The 14,077-nt window shown below is 39.1% G+C and overlaps 1 protein-coding gene across 1 annotated transcript in view; it reads left to right on the forward strand.

The window, feature by feature from the left end:
* The first annotated feature begins 1,293 nt into the window (after positions 1-1,293).
* LOC134842157 (protein madd-4-like) overlaps positions 1,294-14,077 on the forward strand; it is a 55,808-nt gene continuing 43,024 nt past the window's right edge. The window contains exon 1 of the mRNA XM_063858369.1: positions 1,294-1,910. Coding sequence (XP_063714439.1) covers positions 1,795-1,910 — 116 coding nt within the window. The 5' untranslated portion in view covers positions 1,294-1,794. The remainder of the gene's footprint in view (positions 1,911-14,077) is intronic.

Genomic DNA, 14,077 nt, shown 5'->3' on the forward strand with positions numbered 1-14,077 from the left:
TATCTTTGAAAAAGAAGAAACAATTTAACAGGTTTTAGTTTGATATTCATAGGTTAATTTGATGTCGTGGACTAAAATAAATGTATTATTTGAATGATTTACGCTTTTGTAGATGTTATTTCTTTTTGTTCGATACGAAAGTAACGGAATATTTGTGCTCGGGGTGGATTTTTTTCTCCAGACAAATTTCGACCTTTTAATTAGCTATTTTAGACGGAATTTTTTAATGTCATTCAAAAGGTACTGTTCTCCTGGGCTTAAATTTGAAAAGTTATTTCACCAGTGATCATTTTTCGTAAAGTTATGGGGGTTTAAAGATTGTCATTTTGGCCAATTTGGAACAATTAACGCGCAATAAATTTTGCGCTTTTGATGCGTAAAAGCGGAGATTTAATCCGTCTTAGAGTTCCGGTCCAGGACAACAAGCCGACGGGACTTCAAGCCGAAGGGACTTCAAGCCGAAATTAAAACTTTACACGCACCCAAAAACGCTATTTATCATCTGTAAAACGTTGCTTTTCTAAAAAATTGGTAAATTTAGACGATAATAAGCGTTATTCGTGACAATGCACCGGTAGTGATTCGCATCCGTTAATAACATCAGCCGGTTTTTGAAATGCATAAGTTATAAACATTAAAAATGCCTTCAACCATCTTTTACTTTTCAACTTTCCGAAACATCATTTGGAGGCTTAAATTATGTGCAAACGCCAATAACTAGTGAAAAAAGATCATGAAATTCAGAAATTCTTCAAACAAGTTTTCAAATTATTCATATTTCACGACTTTATAAGGAACTATTCGGCTTGAAGTCCCTAATTTTACAATTCGGCTTGAAGTCCCGTCGTCTTGATGTCCGGTACCCCTAGTATTCGTTCCAAATTGCTTGAGAGAAGCTGATTTGCCATAATTGACTTGTTACAAGGAGCAAAATCTATCCTTTTGTACTTTATATGGCGTGTGGGGGATGCTTTTCAAAAAAAATCAAGTTTTAGAAAAAAAATTCATTTTATTTTTTCAAATTTATTTTTTAATGTTATTTTTGCTCCATAAACCTTAAAAGGCAGTCGAAACATTCAGGGTTTCGCCCTGATACGAGCAGTCTTGTTATCTTTTGTTCTTTTTATCTATTTCATGGGTGATGATGGAGAACGACGGTAGCCATGGTATAAAGGTCAAATTCAAACGTGTAAGTTTTTTTTTCTAATTTAATATTTTTTGAAGATACTTGAAAAATCTCATCTTTATTTGATGTATCTGAGAATTAGGCAATTATCTGAGATTTCAGTGGGATTGACGCCTATTTATAGCTAAGTGAGTGGGCTGAAAATAAATTAAAAGCCGGCTTTCATGTCTTTCATCTGTTTTTTCCCCTATAGGCTTCCTTGGTGCGTTTCGTCAAATTTAGTCTCGTCGCTTTTAGCAATTCCGAAAATTGCGGATTTAAACCAGAAATAAATCAATAAAAGAGCATTTTTGTGTGCAACTTTTATCTAAATTTCACTGCAAATGGTAATCTGACCATAGGTGGATTTATCCTACAAGGCACACCTTAATTGCCCGGCGTGATATTGTTTCGCACCCATTTTCTGGCATTCAGACCGAATTAAGCCTTCTTATGATAATGTCCGTGTGAACAAAAACAAATCAGATTGAAGTTAAATTAAATTAAATTCTAGAATCCCCAATTTTACGAAAAAAAATTGACAATGTAAGCAATTTTGATTGGAGCCATGCAGGCTTTTTCTCCGAATTTAGAAAATTTTTGAAATTGAAAAACTGAAATATAATGAAATGGAAATGTTTCCAGTATTAATTCTGTGTCTTGTTTTTTACTCTTCGGAACTTATGACCTTACATCATTTGGAATCAATCAACTCAACAGAAGAAAACGCAGAAGCTATTTACAAGTAAGGTTTCTTCACTTCTACACTAACCAAAAGTCAAATCAGTAGCCTCCTGAGGGGAGTGGTAATCTGGTAAGGGGGCCATTTTAATTCTGGTTGCCATTCTTAAGGCTCCAACTACTTCCAAAGGCACCGTAGGCACGAATATCAAGACCTGGAAAAAAGATCGACAAAAATTTTAACACCCTTTCCCACTCGAAAAAATACTGCGCACTCCACTGAGTCAAGTTTTTGTTTTTTCTTTTTCCATCAAAAATCGAATTGCTTTGTTTTGTGCTCTTAGTTGCTTATGAATTTGATAATAATGAATGTGCTATATATGGCGGTGAACGCCTTTTAACTGCATAGTTTACAAAAAGAGAAGCGCGGCGTGTAATTTGTATATTTAGCGTCAACATCACAGTAAAAAATGAACTTTTTGTTACAGGTCAATAGTAACACACACCGTCTCTCGTTACATAATCTGCTAGAACAATGACTAAGTCTTATGATTTAAAACAATGACTAAGTCATATGATTTAGTTTTGTGACTTTATACGGCTACCATGTACGTCCATAAGTAAAATGGCGTTTGAAAAAGCAAATATTGTTTTATGATTTAACGCCAACATGCAAATCTCAGTTGCACGCAAAAAATTGAATATCACCAAAAAACATGCTAGTGCGTCCATAAATAAAATGACGTTTGAAAAAGCAAATATTGGTTTATGATTTAAAGCCAACATGCAAATCTGATTTGTACACACTCGCAAAAAAAATCTATGTATAATTGGAGGCCGGTTAGAGAAGAATGGGCCCAGCGCAGAACGGGTCTCAGCGTGAACCCAACATTGAAAATGCAATTGGGCTGATGCATGCAACTTGCTGTGGGTTTTTTTCTGTTATACGGCCAAAAACTAATTTAAAATCTTTTTAATTTTGAAACTCATATCATAATGCTCAGATATGCGTTATTAGTATAAGCAGAGGCTCACTTGACATCTGGCTAATTTTATAGGCCAGAAACAGAAAATACACCGAGCTTTGAGTTGCGGTCTACTACGGAGAACACCGCGTGGTTATCGGCGCAGCTCGAGATGCATCCAAGTTTGCATTTTTAGGATAAATCTGCATGTAACTTCTAAGAAAGGCGCAACAGCGGTCCTCCGTGATAGGTTGAACAGCTCTTTTTTTGGTCCTTTCCCTTGAGAATGAATTGTCAAAGTTAATTGGGATCTTTGTAATAATGAACTTCTGATTAAAAGTAATATGTCTATCGTCCTTTTGCTGCGAACAATTTGGGCGAATCAGAAAATGAAGTTTTGAAATTTTGTTAAAAAATCTTAAATTGCAACTTTCCCAATATTCCTAGTAGAGATCGGGCCAAATTAACAAAAGCTATCTTTACGCAAGGACAATTTTTGCGGAGAAATGATAACATGTTTCTTGATTACGGTTCAAAGTTTTTCTATTGCCTTGAACACTGAGATGGAATAGATCTGCTGTCTGATAAAACAGTTTCGGATTGAGTACACTCTATCCTTTTACGCTCTCTATTTTCGGCCGGATTGATTTGTGCAATTCCATAGTCTAATACTGATCTTATTGTTCCGACTTTCGGTACGAAAGTAACGGAATATTTGTGCTCGGGGTGGGTTTTTTTTTCTTCAGACAAATTTCGACTTTTTAACTAGCCATTTTTGACGGAATTTTTTTATATCATTCGAAAGGTATTGTTGTCCTGAGCTTAAATTTGAAAAGATATTTTACCTGTGATCATTTTTCGTTAAGTTACGGGGGTTTAAAGATTGCCATTTTGGCCAATTTGGGACAATTAACGCGCGATATATTTCGCGCTATTAACGCGTAAGCGGAGAGTTAATCCGTCTTAGAAATCATTCCAAATTGATTGAAAGAAGCTGATTTGATTTGCCATAATTGATGTGTTACAAGGAGCGAAATCTATCCTTTTGTACTTTGTATAGCGTGTGGGGGGATGATTTTCATAAAAAATTCAAATTAAAAAAAATTCATTTTGTTTATTTAATTTTTTTAATGCTATTACAGCTCCATAAACCTTAAAAGGCAGTCGGAACATTCAGGGCTTTGTCCTGATACGAGCAGTCTTGTTTACTCTTGTTTTCAGTTCTCAAAGATCTGTAGGAATGCTGAAAATGCGGGGTCATTGTGAGATCATCTTTTTACTCTATTCGTTCTACATCTAAATTCAATCATAGTTCACAAAAACATTTTAAGGCTGACTGATGTATTTTGATTGGTTCTGACCAAATAAACAGACTGTGAGCTGGTTGCACGCATTTGGAGTGTAGCAAAAAAAATCAATGGTTGAAATTGTTTGTGGGCGTTCAACAGTGCCACAGTAGAACAGTGCTAAAACTTAAAACATGATTAACTGAGCCAAAACTGATGATATTTGAGAATTTGATTTCTGTTTTTGAACAGTTGGCAATTTTGCGTGAATACTGTTTGGGGAACGATTGTTTAGCAGACCAATATTTTAGCATAAAAAGTGAAAAATGAGTACTGTAGCAGACCACCGGGAGCAGTACAACAGTTCCGAAGTACAACAGTGCCGAAAAAAAATAATTTAGTTCAACAGTGCCGAAAATGAAAACTTTGTTCAACATTGCAGAAAATATGAACAAATTTCCACATACTAATCAAAAGTTAAACGGCGAACGGGCTCTTTTTCCTATTCCCCCCACCTGCAAATTTTTGTATTTGAAAATACTGTTCACTTTGTCCGATTGTCGTGAAAATTGACATGCAAACTGATTAGGCCATAACAAGCTATTATAGTCTTCATAATTAACCTTGTAAAACCACTCGTTAGACCATAAAATTCATGTTTGAGTGAGGTGGGGGGGGAAAGGAAAAAGAGCCGGCGAACGTTTACAATCTTAAGTGGCACTTAAAGATTTTGGGAGAGAAAATTTGCAATTTAGACATTTTGACGCCAAAATAATTGTTTAATTTGCAGTTGCAGACATTTTGGCACCAAAATTGGAGTGATTTTCTTTGATAATTAGCGTCAGTGATTTCTCGCTCTTTAGAAAAAGCATACACATTATTCTGAAATTTTCCCGCCTTTTTTGGTACTGTACTTCGGCACTGTTGAAAGGGTGCCGGACATCAAGCCGACGGGACTTCAAGCCGAATTGTAAAATTAGGGACTTCAAGCCGAAAATTTTCTCATGAAGTCATGAAATAAGATTAATTTGAAAACTTTTTTGAAGAACTTCTGAATTTCATGATTTTTCTTCACTAGTTATTGGCGTTTTCATAAAATTTAAGCCTCCAAAGGATGTTTCGTTAAGTTGAAAAGTAAAACATTGTTGAAGGCATTTTTCATGTTTATAATTTATGCATTTCAAAAACCGGCTGATGTTATTAACAGATGACGATCAGAAGTGGTGCATTGTCATGAAAAACGTTTATTATCAACTAAACTAGCCTAAGATTTTGAAAAGCAACGTTTTACAGATGAAAAAACAATGATTTGAGGTGCTTGTAAAGTTTAGTTTTCGGCCTGAAGTCCCTTCGGCTTGAAGTCCCGTCGGCTTGTTGTCCTAGACCCCTGTTGAAAGCCCCCGACCACCGTAATAAAGTGATGAATGATTTTTTGACAGACTCAAAAATACGCTCAATCTGGGGCCACGCTTCCCCAATTAAGTCAATTATCTCGCAATATTTCAACAAAACTATTAATTTCCATATAAAATTGTCGTTTTCAAAAGGTTACATGTCAGTATTTAGACAACCGCGTGTTCAGACTGGTCAGTATTTAGACAAATACTGTTTCAACCAATCAGAATCGAGACAAAGAAGAAATAAATAAATAATTATTATTTTTTTTGTATTATTTATTTCTTTTCTCGATTCTGATTGGTTCATACAGTATTTGTCTAAATACTGACGAGTATGAATACGCAGCTGTCTAAATACTGGCTGCACTCCTTTTCAAAACGAGCATTTTTTGTGCGTTGATCATTTTTTTAACGCTAAATTAGACTATTGTGTTTTTGAAAATGTTAATTTTGCTAACAAAGCGTGAGATAATTTTCTCAATTGGGGAAGCTTCACCCATGACTGAGCCTATTTTTGAGTCTGTCACTCAACTCATTTTTCATTTTTTATGCTAAAAAAATAGTCTGCTAAACGATCAGTCTCCAGTAAAAACAGAACAAGACTGCTCGTATCAGGGCGAAGCCCTGAAAGTTCCGACTGCCTTTTAAGGTCTATGGAGCATAAATAAGATGAAAAATTTCAAAGTAATAAATAAAATGAACATTTTTTTTTGAAAAAATTTGAGATTTTATTTAAAAACATCCCCCCACACGTCATATTACGTACAAAGTGATAGATTTTGCGCCTATTAACAAATAAATTATGGCATATAAGCTTCCTTGAACCAATTTGGAACGATTTCTCAGACGGATTAAATCTCGCTTACGCGTTAATAGCGCGAAATTTATCGCGCGTTAATTGTCCCAAATTGGCCAAAATGGCAATCTTTAAACCCCCATAACTTTACGAAAAATGATCACAGGTGAAATATCTTTTCAAATTCAAGCTCAGGACAACAATAGTTTTCGAATGATATAAAAAAATTCCGTCAAAAACGGCTAGTTAAAAAGTCGAAATTTGTCTGAAGACAAAAAACCCACCCCGAGCACAAATATTCCGTTACTTTCGTATCGAAAGTCGGAACAATAAACAATTTTTTTTGGCTGGCTCTGTTGAAGAACATTTTTGGCGATATTGTTTCCCTTATTGTCCTGCCCGTATTGTTTGAATGTGAACGTTTTCAGTCTGATTGATGGGTAGTTTCAAGGTTACATATCTGTTCCTAGTTGAACGGATTTGTTCGGTAATATGTAGAATTTTTGGGTTTCGATAGTTGAGTCTCAAGATGTTTATAATTCGCGATCTTCTGTGAAATCTGTGTAAGCAATCTATTTAATTGTTTTAGCAGACGATGTTGTGCACTTGGTCTATTTTAGATTTATCAACCTGTGATTCTCATTATCTCATTGAAAAATCTTGTGTGAAACTCCATTCAAGAAATTAAACTGAATTAAATAGCTTAACAATTTATAAAAACTGGAGTACGCTCAATTATGTATAGAGGAAGCTACCGCAGGACAATAAAGAAGACTGGATCATTTTTTGCAATGGTAATCTCTACAGGAACAATTCATCTCTTACTGAAAGTATTACACATTAAGTGAGGCTTTTGTCAAGAAATGGTCTGTTTTCCATAACTAAATTGAAGGGCGCTAACTCGAGTCTGGAACAGAGATGATCTAGTAAAAGTTGCAGCCCAAAAATCACAACCGGAATTACATCTTATGTTCCAGGCCAAGATTGTTGCCCAAGACTCGCATTGAAATTTTTGTTTGCTGGATTAGTTTTATTTTAGAATGAATCGAGTCTGTCGACGTATTTGGCTGTGTTTGTGGATTTTTCGTATTGAAGTAATTTGAGAGAAGGTATGTTTCTAATATCGTTTGCTCGTTCGGCTCTTTCATGTTTGAATTCCATAGCCAATCCAATACAGTGCTGATTTAAATTATCCGGACTAAGAAAAAGGCTGAAAACTAAGAACTCTGTTAATATTAACACCTAATTTACACTTTTTTTTGACATTTGCATAAAATTCTATAACTAATTAACAAACACAGATAAAAGTTTAAAAAATTGGATCTACTTAACAATTGCCCCCCCCCCTTTTAGTATTTACTTAAGAATTGCCACCCCTATTAATAAAAGCAGTAAATTAGCACTGAGCTTTCTATTGAGAATTAGAATTTTGCTGCTGTCTGATTGGTCGAAAATGCGTTATTTTAGTCTACTTAACAATTTCCCCCCTTTCATAAAAAGGGGGCAATTGTTAAGTAGATCCCGAAAATCAACAAATTTAGTATTTGGTATGATAACCATTGTTTTTTAGAACTGCATTTATTCTTCGAGGAATGCTCCAATATAACCGATGAATGCGGTCGTCCGGAATTGCCAAAAAATATTCAAAAACATGACAAATAAGTTCTTTAACTGCTGTAGGGTGTTTTTCACGAACCGTATGTTTCATGTAATTCCATAAACTTTCAATAATATTCAAATATGGAGATTGTGGGGTGTTGCAGCGCAAATATAAAACAAGAGTACAAATGCATATAAACGTAAATGTGCGAGAGTATAAATGCATATAAAAGTAAATGCATACAGGGACAGTAGCCAAGCGTATACATGGTGCGTCCCGGCGGGTTCGGCGCCGGTTCGAATCCCGACTAGGTCATTTCCTTTCTAGAACTCGAATGTGCACCGAACTTGATGGGATGCTCCGTAAACCCATTAATTCCGTCGATTTCCGTTTAATACTCATTAATTAAATTGTTTAAAAACCGTTTTTTATATAATCTTGGAGATTGACGCGCACATTTTGGCGCCCCACAAGGGACACGAGCTATGCCCATACGGAGGAGCTGTGCCAATCTGGATTAAGCTGTCCACTTCCATCACGAATCTGCCTATGTTGAGAAACATTACTTGAACCATTTCTAACTTGTGTCGAAACAAGAATCCGCAGCCTAAAATTGAGGTTATTCAAGAGCTGTTGCCTACGTTGAAATTGTTGCTCGCCAATGATGACCGCGATATTATGACTGATGCTTGCTGGGCACTTTCTTATGTCACCGATTCAACCGATGAACGAATTCAGCGTCCTCTTGATATCCCAATTTTGCCACGGTTGATTCATTCGGAAATATAGTTGGAAATATCGGAATTTTGCCACGATTGATTCATTTGGAAATATAGTTGGAACAGTTGGAAATATAGCTACAGAAAATTACTACACCAAACCAACTTACGATATCCTGACTGTCAACAACAGACGTATTGTGTGAGTACAAGTCAACTGCAGACGTTTTGTGTAAGTTAGAGAAGTGATTGCCGAACAATTTCTCTGCGACTGACCGAAGATCTGACAACCCGAAACCGGTGACCGCCCAATCTCCAAAACTGTAAGACTATTCTAATTTTTACAAACTTGCAATAAAATTGTGTACGATGTGTTAATGTCTTATTGTATCCCAACTCAAAGCAAGCTACAAGTGGTAACTTTTTCTCGATACCAAAAATTTCGATACCGATTCCCATTTCGCTTCCGATTATTCAACCATTTGTCCCGTCAACCGTTCCTATTCCCTCTTTGCTTCCGGTCAGTCAGCCACATTCCGGCCCCGTTTCAACTGGGTATCAGGCGCCTGCAGCGCCATCCCATCAACCTATAAATGTTCCAAACAACCCAACAAGTTTCTCAAGTGAACACTATAACCCGTATAGCAGTTTGTGGAGACCTGCCGCGACTGCGCAAACGATGCCAGTTCCTCAATACTGCGCACCGCCCTCAAACGTTTTCTCAGTGACAACTCCTGATGTTCCACCAAACACCGTAGTTCCTTATACAAGTTTTGGGACTGTGTATTACACCCAGCCGCAAACTCATCCAGTTGTTGAAACAGCGCATCAAGGTTATCCACCTACATATCCTGCGCCCACTACGGGCCCGTCTTACGTGCCTAATAGCGAACAACCCATCTCGGCGAGAGAGTTAGCAGATATCATTCTGCATAGCCGCAAAGACCGTCTACCGGAGTTGAACTTGGAAGTGTTTGATGGAGAACCACTTAACTGGTATGAATGGTTCGGGCAGTTCCAAGCAACAGTTGATTCGGCTATGCTAACTGATGATGAAAAACTCAAATATCTGAAAACACACGTTAAAGACAAAGCCAAGAGTGCAATTGCGGAATACGGCTACAGTGGAGTGTTGTATAAGGATGCTCTAGCAACTCTCCAGAGAAAGTTTGGGCAATCTAATGTTGTAGTTGGTGCACATTTGGATAAGTTGAAGAATTTTCCCGCATTGAAGATGCACAACTCTGACCATGTTATAAGTTTTTCTGCGGTGATTTCTGGGCTCGTAGCTGTTTTTAGGTCTTTGTCGTTCAATGACGACTTGAAAAGTGTGAACCTATTAAATCAAGCCGTCAGTAAGCTTCCTCCAAATCTAAAAGAGGCATGGTCCATGCATACTGTTAGACAACATTGGCAGCGATTAACATTGCTAGACTTCAACGATTGGCTTAAGAATAAGGCAGAAGGCCATGAGCGATTGAAATCTTTAGTCAAAGTCGAGCAGCCAGTTAAACAAAAAGTAGTTACAAAAGTGCTTGCAGGTAACACTAAGGTAAGTTCTAAGGATGAGAAAAGTAGAGAAAAGACAAGGTTTCCTCCATGCTCGCTATGCAAAGGGCAGCATGCACTCTGGAACTGTTCCGTGTTCAAAGAGAAAAACGCAACACAAAGGGCTAAATATGTAGCAGAACAAAAGCTCTGTTTTTCTTGTTTACAAGGCAACCATACCTTCCGAAAGTGCCAAAAGGCAAGAAAATGCCCAAAACAGGACTGTGAGAGCACTCACAATGTGCTTCTTCATGGAGCCGAGAAAGTTTTCCCGCCCAAAGAGGCCGACCGATCACCATCGACTCAAACTAATACAAACACTACTTCTGCAAACAACGCAGCTTGTGTTAAACCTTGTGAGGGAACTGCAAAAGGTATTCTTCCCGTTGCGTTGGTAGATGTGTCCTCTGGTTCGGAAAATTCGAATGCACTAGCACTTTGTGACACCGGTTCCACTCATTCTTGGGTTTCCGCGGCACTCGTTGAACGTCTGAAATTAGTTGGCACGCCCGTAAATGTTATGACCGATGGTTTTAACTCAGCCAAGGTATCTAAAACTCAACGAGTTCTTTTGAAAGTTTCCGCAAAGCCCAATGAAAGTGAATTTTCGTTTTCGTTTGTCGCTTTCGTTAAGCACAACATGTATATAGGACCCGATGTTATAAACGTTTCTGAATTGCAGGTCAAATACCCGCAACTAGCCCCATTAAAGACGACTGCGTATAATTACAAAGAGATTGAGATAGTTATAGGACAGGACTTCTATCATGCGATAAGACCCCTCGAACATGTCTTCGGAGATGAACTTGACTCACCGTGCGCCGTCCGACTTCCGATAGGTTGGGTCATTAGTGGTCCGTCTCCTGATCGTTCGTCCTAAATTCTTCTTCCTTTAACTGCGTTACGGACGATATTTCTCTGACCGACCAAATCAAAACTTGGTATGAGTTAGAGTCGTATGGTGCGTTCAAGCAAGTAGATGCCCGTTCCGCCGCAGACAAGCGTGCTTTGTCGATCCTAAAAACTGAAACCGTTCACGATGGTGAGCGTTACACTGTACCGATGCTGTGGAGTGATAATGATGTTAGCTTGCCTAACAATTATTATTCTTCATTAGCCCAATTAAAGTCGTTAGAGAAAAGATTAGATAAAGATCCGTTACTTCGCAAGAAGTATACCGAAACAATCAGAGAAGATATAAGTAAAGGATATGTCATAACCGTCAACCCGCACGATCCCAGCTCACGAGCCGAACGTGAGTGGTATCTTCCACACCATCCGGTTTTGAACCCGAACAAACCCGGCAAGGTGCGCCGTGTGCTCAATGGAGCATCCAAATTTCATGGCACTTCCTTAAATAGATCTCTCTTGGTTGGCCCGGATCTCCTTCAAAATCTTATTTTTGTACTGTTGAGGTTCCGTCAACACAAGTACGCCGTCTCAGCGGACATAGAAGGTATGTTCTTACAAGTTGGAGTACTTGCGCGAGATCAACCGTCTCTCCGTTTTTTGTGGCGGGAGGACCCCACTTCAAGTGTGGTGGTTCACCAATACACCCGTCATATTTTTGGCGCTCGTGATTCGCCAACTTGTGCGAATTTCGCGCTACAAAAAACTGCTTCTGATAATCAAGCTGAATACCCCGAAGCCGCTTCAGCCGTTGTCCAGAAGTTTTACATGGACGACTATCTTGACTCGTTCGAAAATACCGCTGACGCTCTTAGCCTAAGTAAAGACTTAGTCGCAATGCTCAAATTAGGTGGGTTTAACCTGACAAAGTTTGTTAGCAATGTACCCGAAGTTACAACCGCTCTTAATCCGGACAACCGTGAGTCCAACCCGTCAGTTAAGGATATTTGTAAGAGTCCAGACCAATCGTCGCATGTTCTTGTAAAAGATACCCTAGTAGTAAGTAGAGGTGTTGATCGACCACTAGATAAAGCAATTACTCAACGCACCGTGTTGAGTTTTGTTTCCTCAGTTTTTGATCCAATATGACTGGTAGCTCCATATACTGTGAAAGCGCGCCTTTTACTAAAAGACATATGGAGAATCAGTGGTCAAAAATGGGATGATGATCTCCCAGAGGAAATTAAACAACAATTTCTAGATTGGCACTCAGGACTTCCACTATTAGGTACTCTGACGATACCTCGTAGCTACTTTACCGAACCGTTCGACCGCTGTGAACTTCACACGTTCGGTGATAGTTCGCAGGACGTTTTTTGCGCCGTATCGTTTCTCCGAGCCCGACTTGCTAAATCGCAAAAGACCGAGTTAGCTTTTGTATTTGGGAAAGCCCGTGTAGCGCCTATGAAGATGCTCTCCATTCCCAAGTTAGAGCTTCAGGCTGCTCTGCTTGCGACTCGACTCAAAGAAGAGATTTTGAAAGCGCTTACTTTCAAAGTAAGCAATGTATTCATGTGGACTGATTCTACCACCGTTCTCCAGTGGCTTAACTCGTGCAACAAACTTCCTGTGTTTGTTGGAAACCGCACTGGTGAAATCTTGGAGTCCACCACCATTGATCAATGGAATCATGTACTCAGTGGTGATAACCCAGCTGATACCGGCACACGAGGGATTTCTTCGGAAGCCCTCAAGGATATCAGCTGGGTTAGAGGCCCTAGTATATTGAGGACATGTGATGGGCCATTCAAGCCGAACACTGATGTCATCAAAAAGATCCAATTAAAAGGCCCACTCTGTGACATTGATACATGCCTTGAGACTGCATCTACGTTTGTTGTTGATGCTTCATCTGAGAAAGCACCGTCGATCCGTCTGTTTAAAAATTGGGATAAATTCAGCTCAATTGTAAAGTACAAACGTGTTTTAGCGTTTATGCTTCGTGTGCTACCATCGCATAAACACTTCCGTACAAAAACGCTTGAAATAACCGACCCGTCCGAGTTAGATATTGCCGAGCAGAAGCTCATTTATCTCGCTCAGTCCGAATCATTTCCTGCCGAAGTGAAAATACTTCAGTCCGATATACTGATAACAAAGAAAAGTCGGATTGCTAAATATTCTCCGTTCATCGGCCCAGCTGGCATCCTGCGTTCAACTGGACGTATCAGCCGTCTTGTTGATACCGACTTTGATAGCAAACATCCAATAATACTGGATGGTCGACACCGAGTTGCTCATATGTTGATTAGGCATATGCACTTTCAACATGCACATCAGGGGTTGGATTACATGCGTGCTGTCGTTCAGTTGAAATACATTGTTCTGAAGTTGCGCTGGTTACTTGGGAACATCGAAAATACTTGCATAACATGCCGTAAGCGCAAAGCAAAAACAGTTGTGCCCATTATGTCTGACCTACCGATTGAAAGACTGGGTTACAAGCAGCCTCCCTTCTCCAACACAGGTGTTGATTACTTTGGCCCGTTTCAAGTGCCAATACGCCGAAGTACCGAAAAGAGATGGGGTTTTCTATTTATCTGCCTCACGACTCGAGCAGTTCACATCGAGTTGGTTCCATCTCTCGATACTAGTTCCTGCGTCATGGGCGTAGAGCGATTTATTGCAAGGCGAGGTACCCCCAAAACCATTCTTTCTGACAATGGCACGAATTTTGTTGGTGCTCAAAAGGAGCTCCTATCCTGTGTCCAAAATTGGAACAAAGTCGCCCAGGCCGTTTTCGTCCACAAAGGCATTAAGTGGAAGTTTAACCCGCCCAGTGCCCCTCATCACGGTGGCGCCTGGGAGCGGCTAGTGAGAAGTGTTAAGCGAGTGTTGTACGACATATTAGGCAACAGGAGATTAACTGAGGAAGTTCTAGGAACAACGCTCTGCCTAGTTGAACAATTACTTAACGCAAGACCGATCACTCCGGTCAGTTCCGATCCGCACGACCTAGAGGCACTCACCCCGAATCACTTCATTCTCGGTGACAGCGCAGCAAGCTTCCC

Source organism: Symsagittifera roscoffensis, chromosome 3 (genome assembly GCF_963678635.1).
Source record: "Symsagittifera roscoffensis chromosome 3, txSymRosc1.1, whole genome shotgun sequence".
Lineage (NCBI taxonomy): Eukaryota > Metazoa > Xenacoelomorpha > Acoela > Convolutidae > Symsagittifera > Symsagittifera roscoffensis.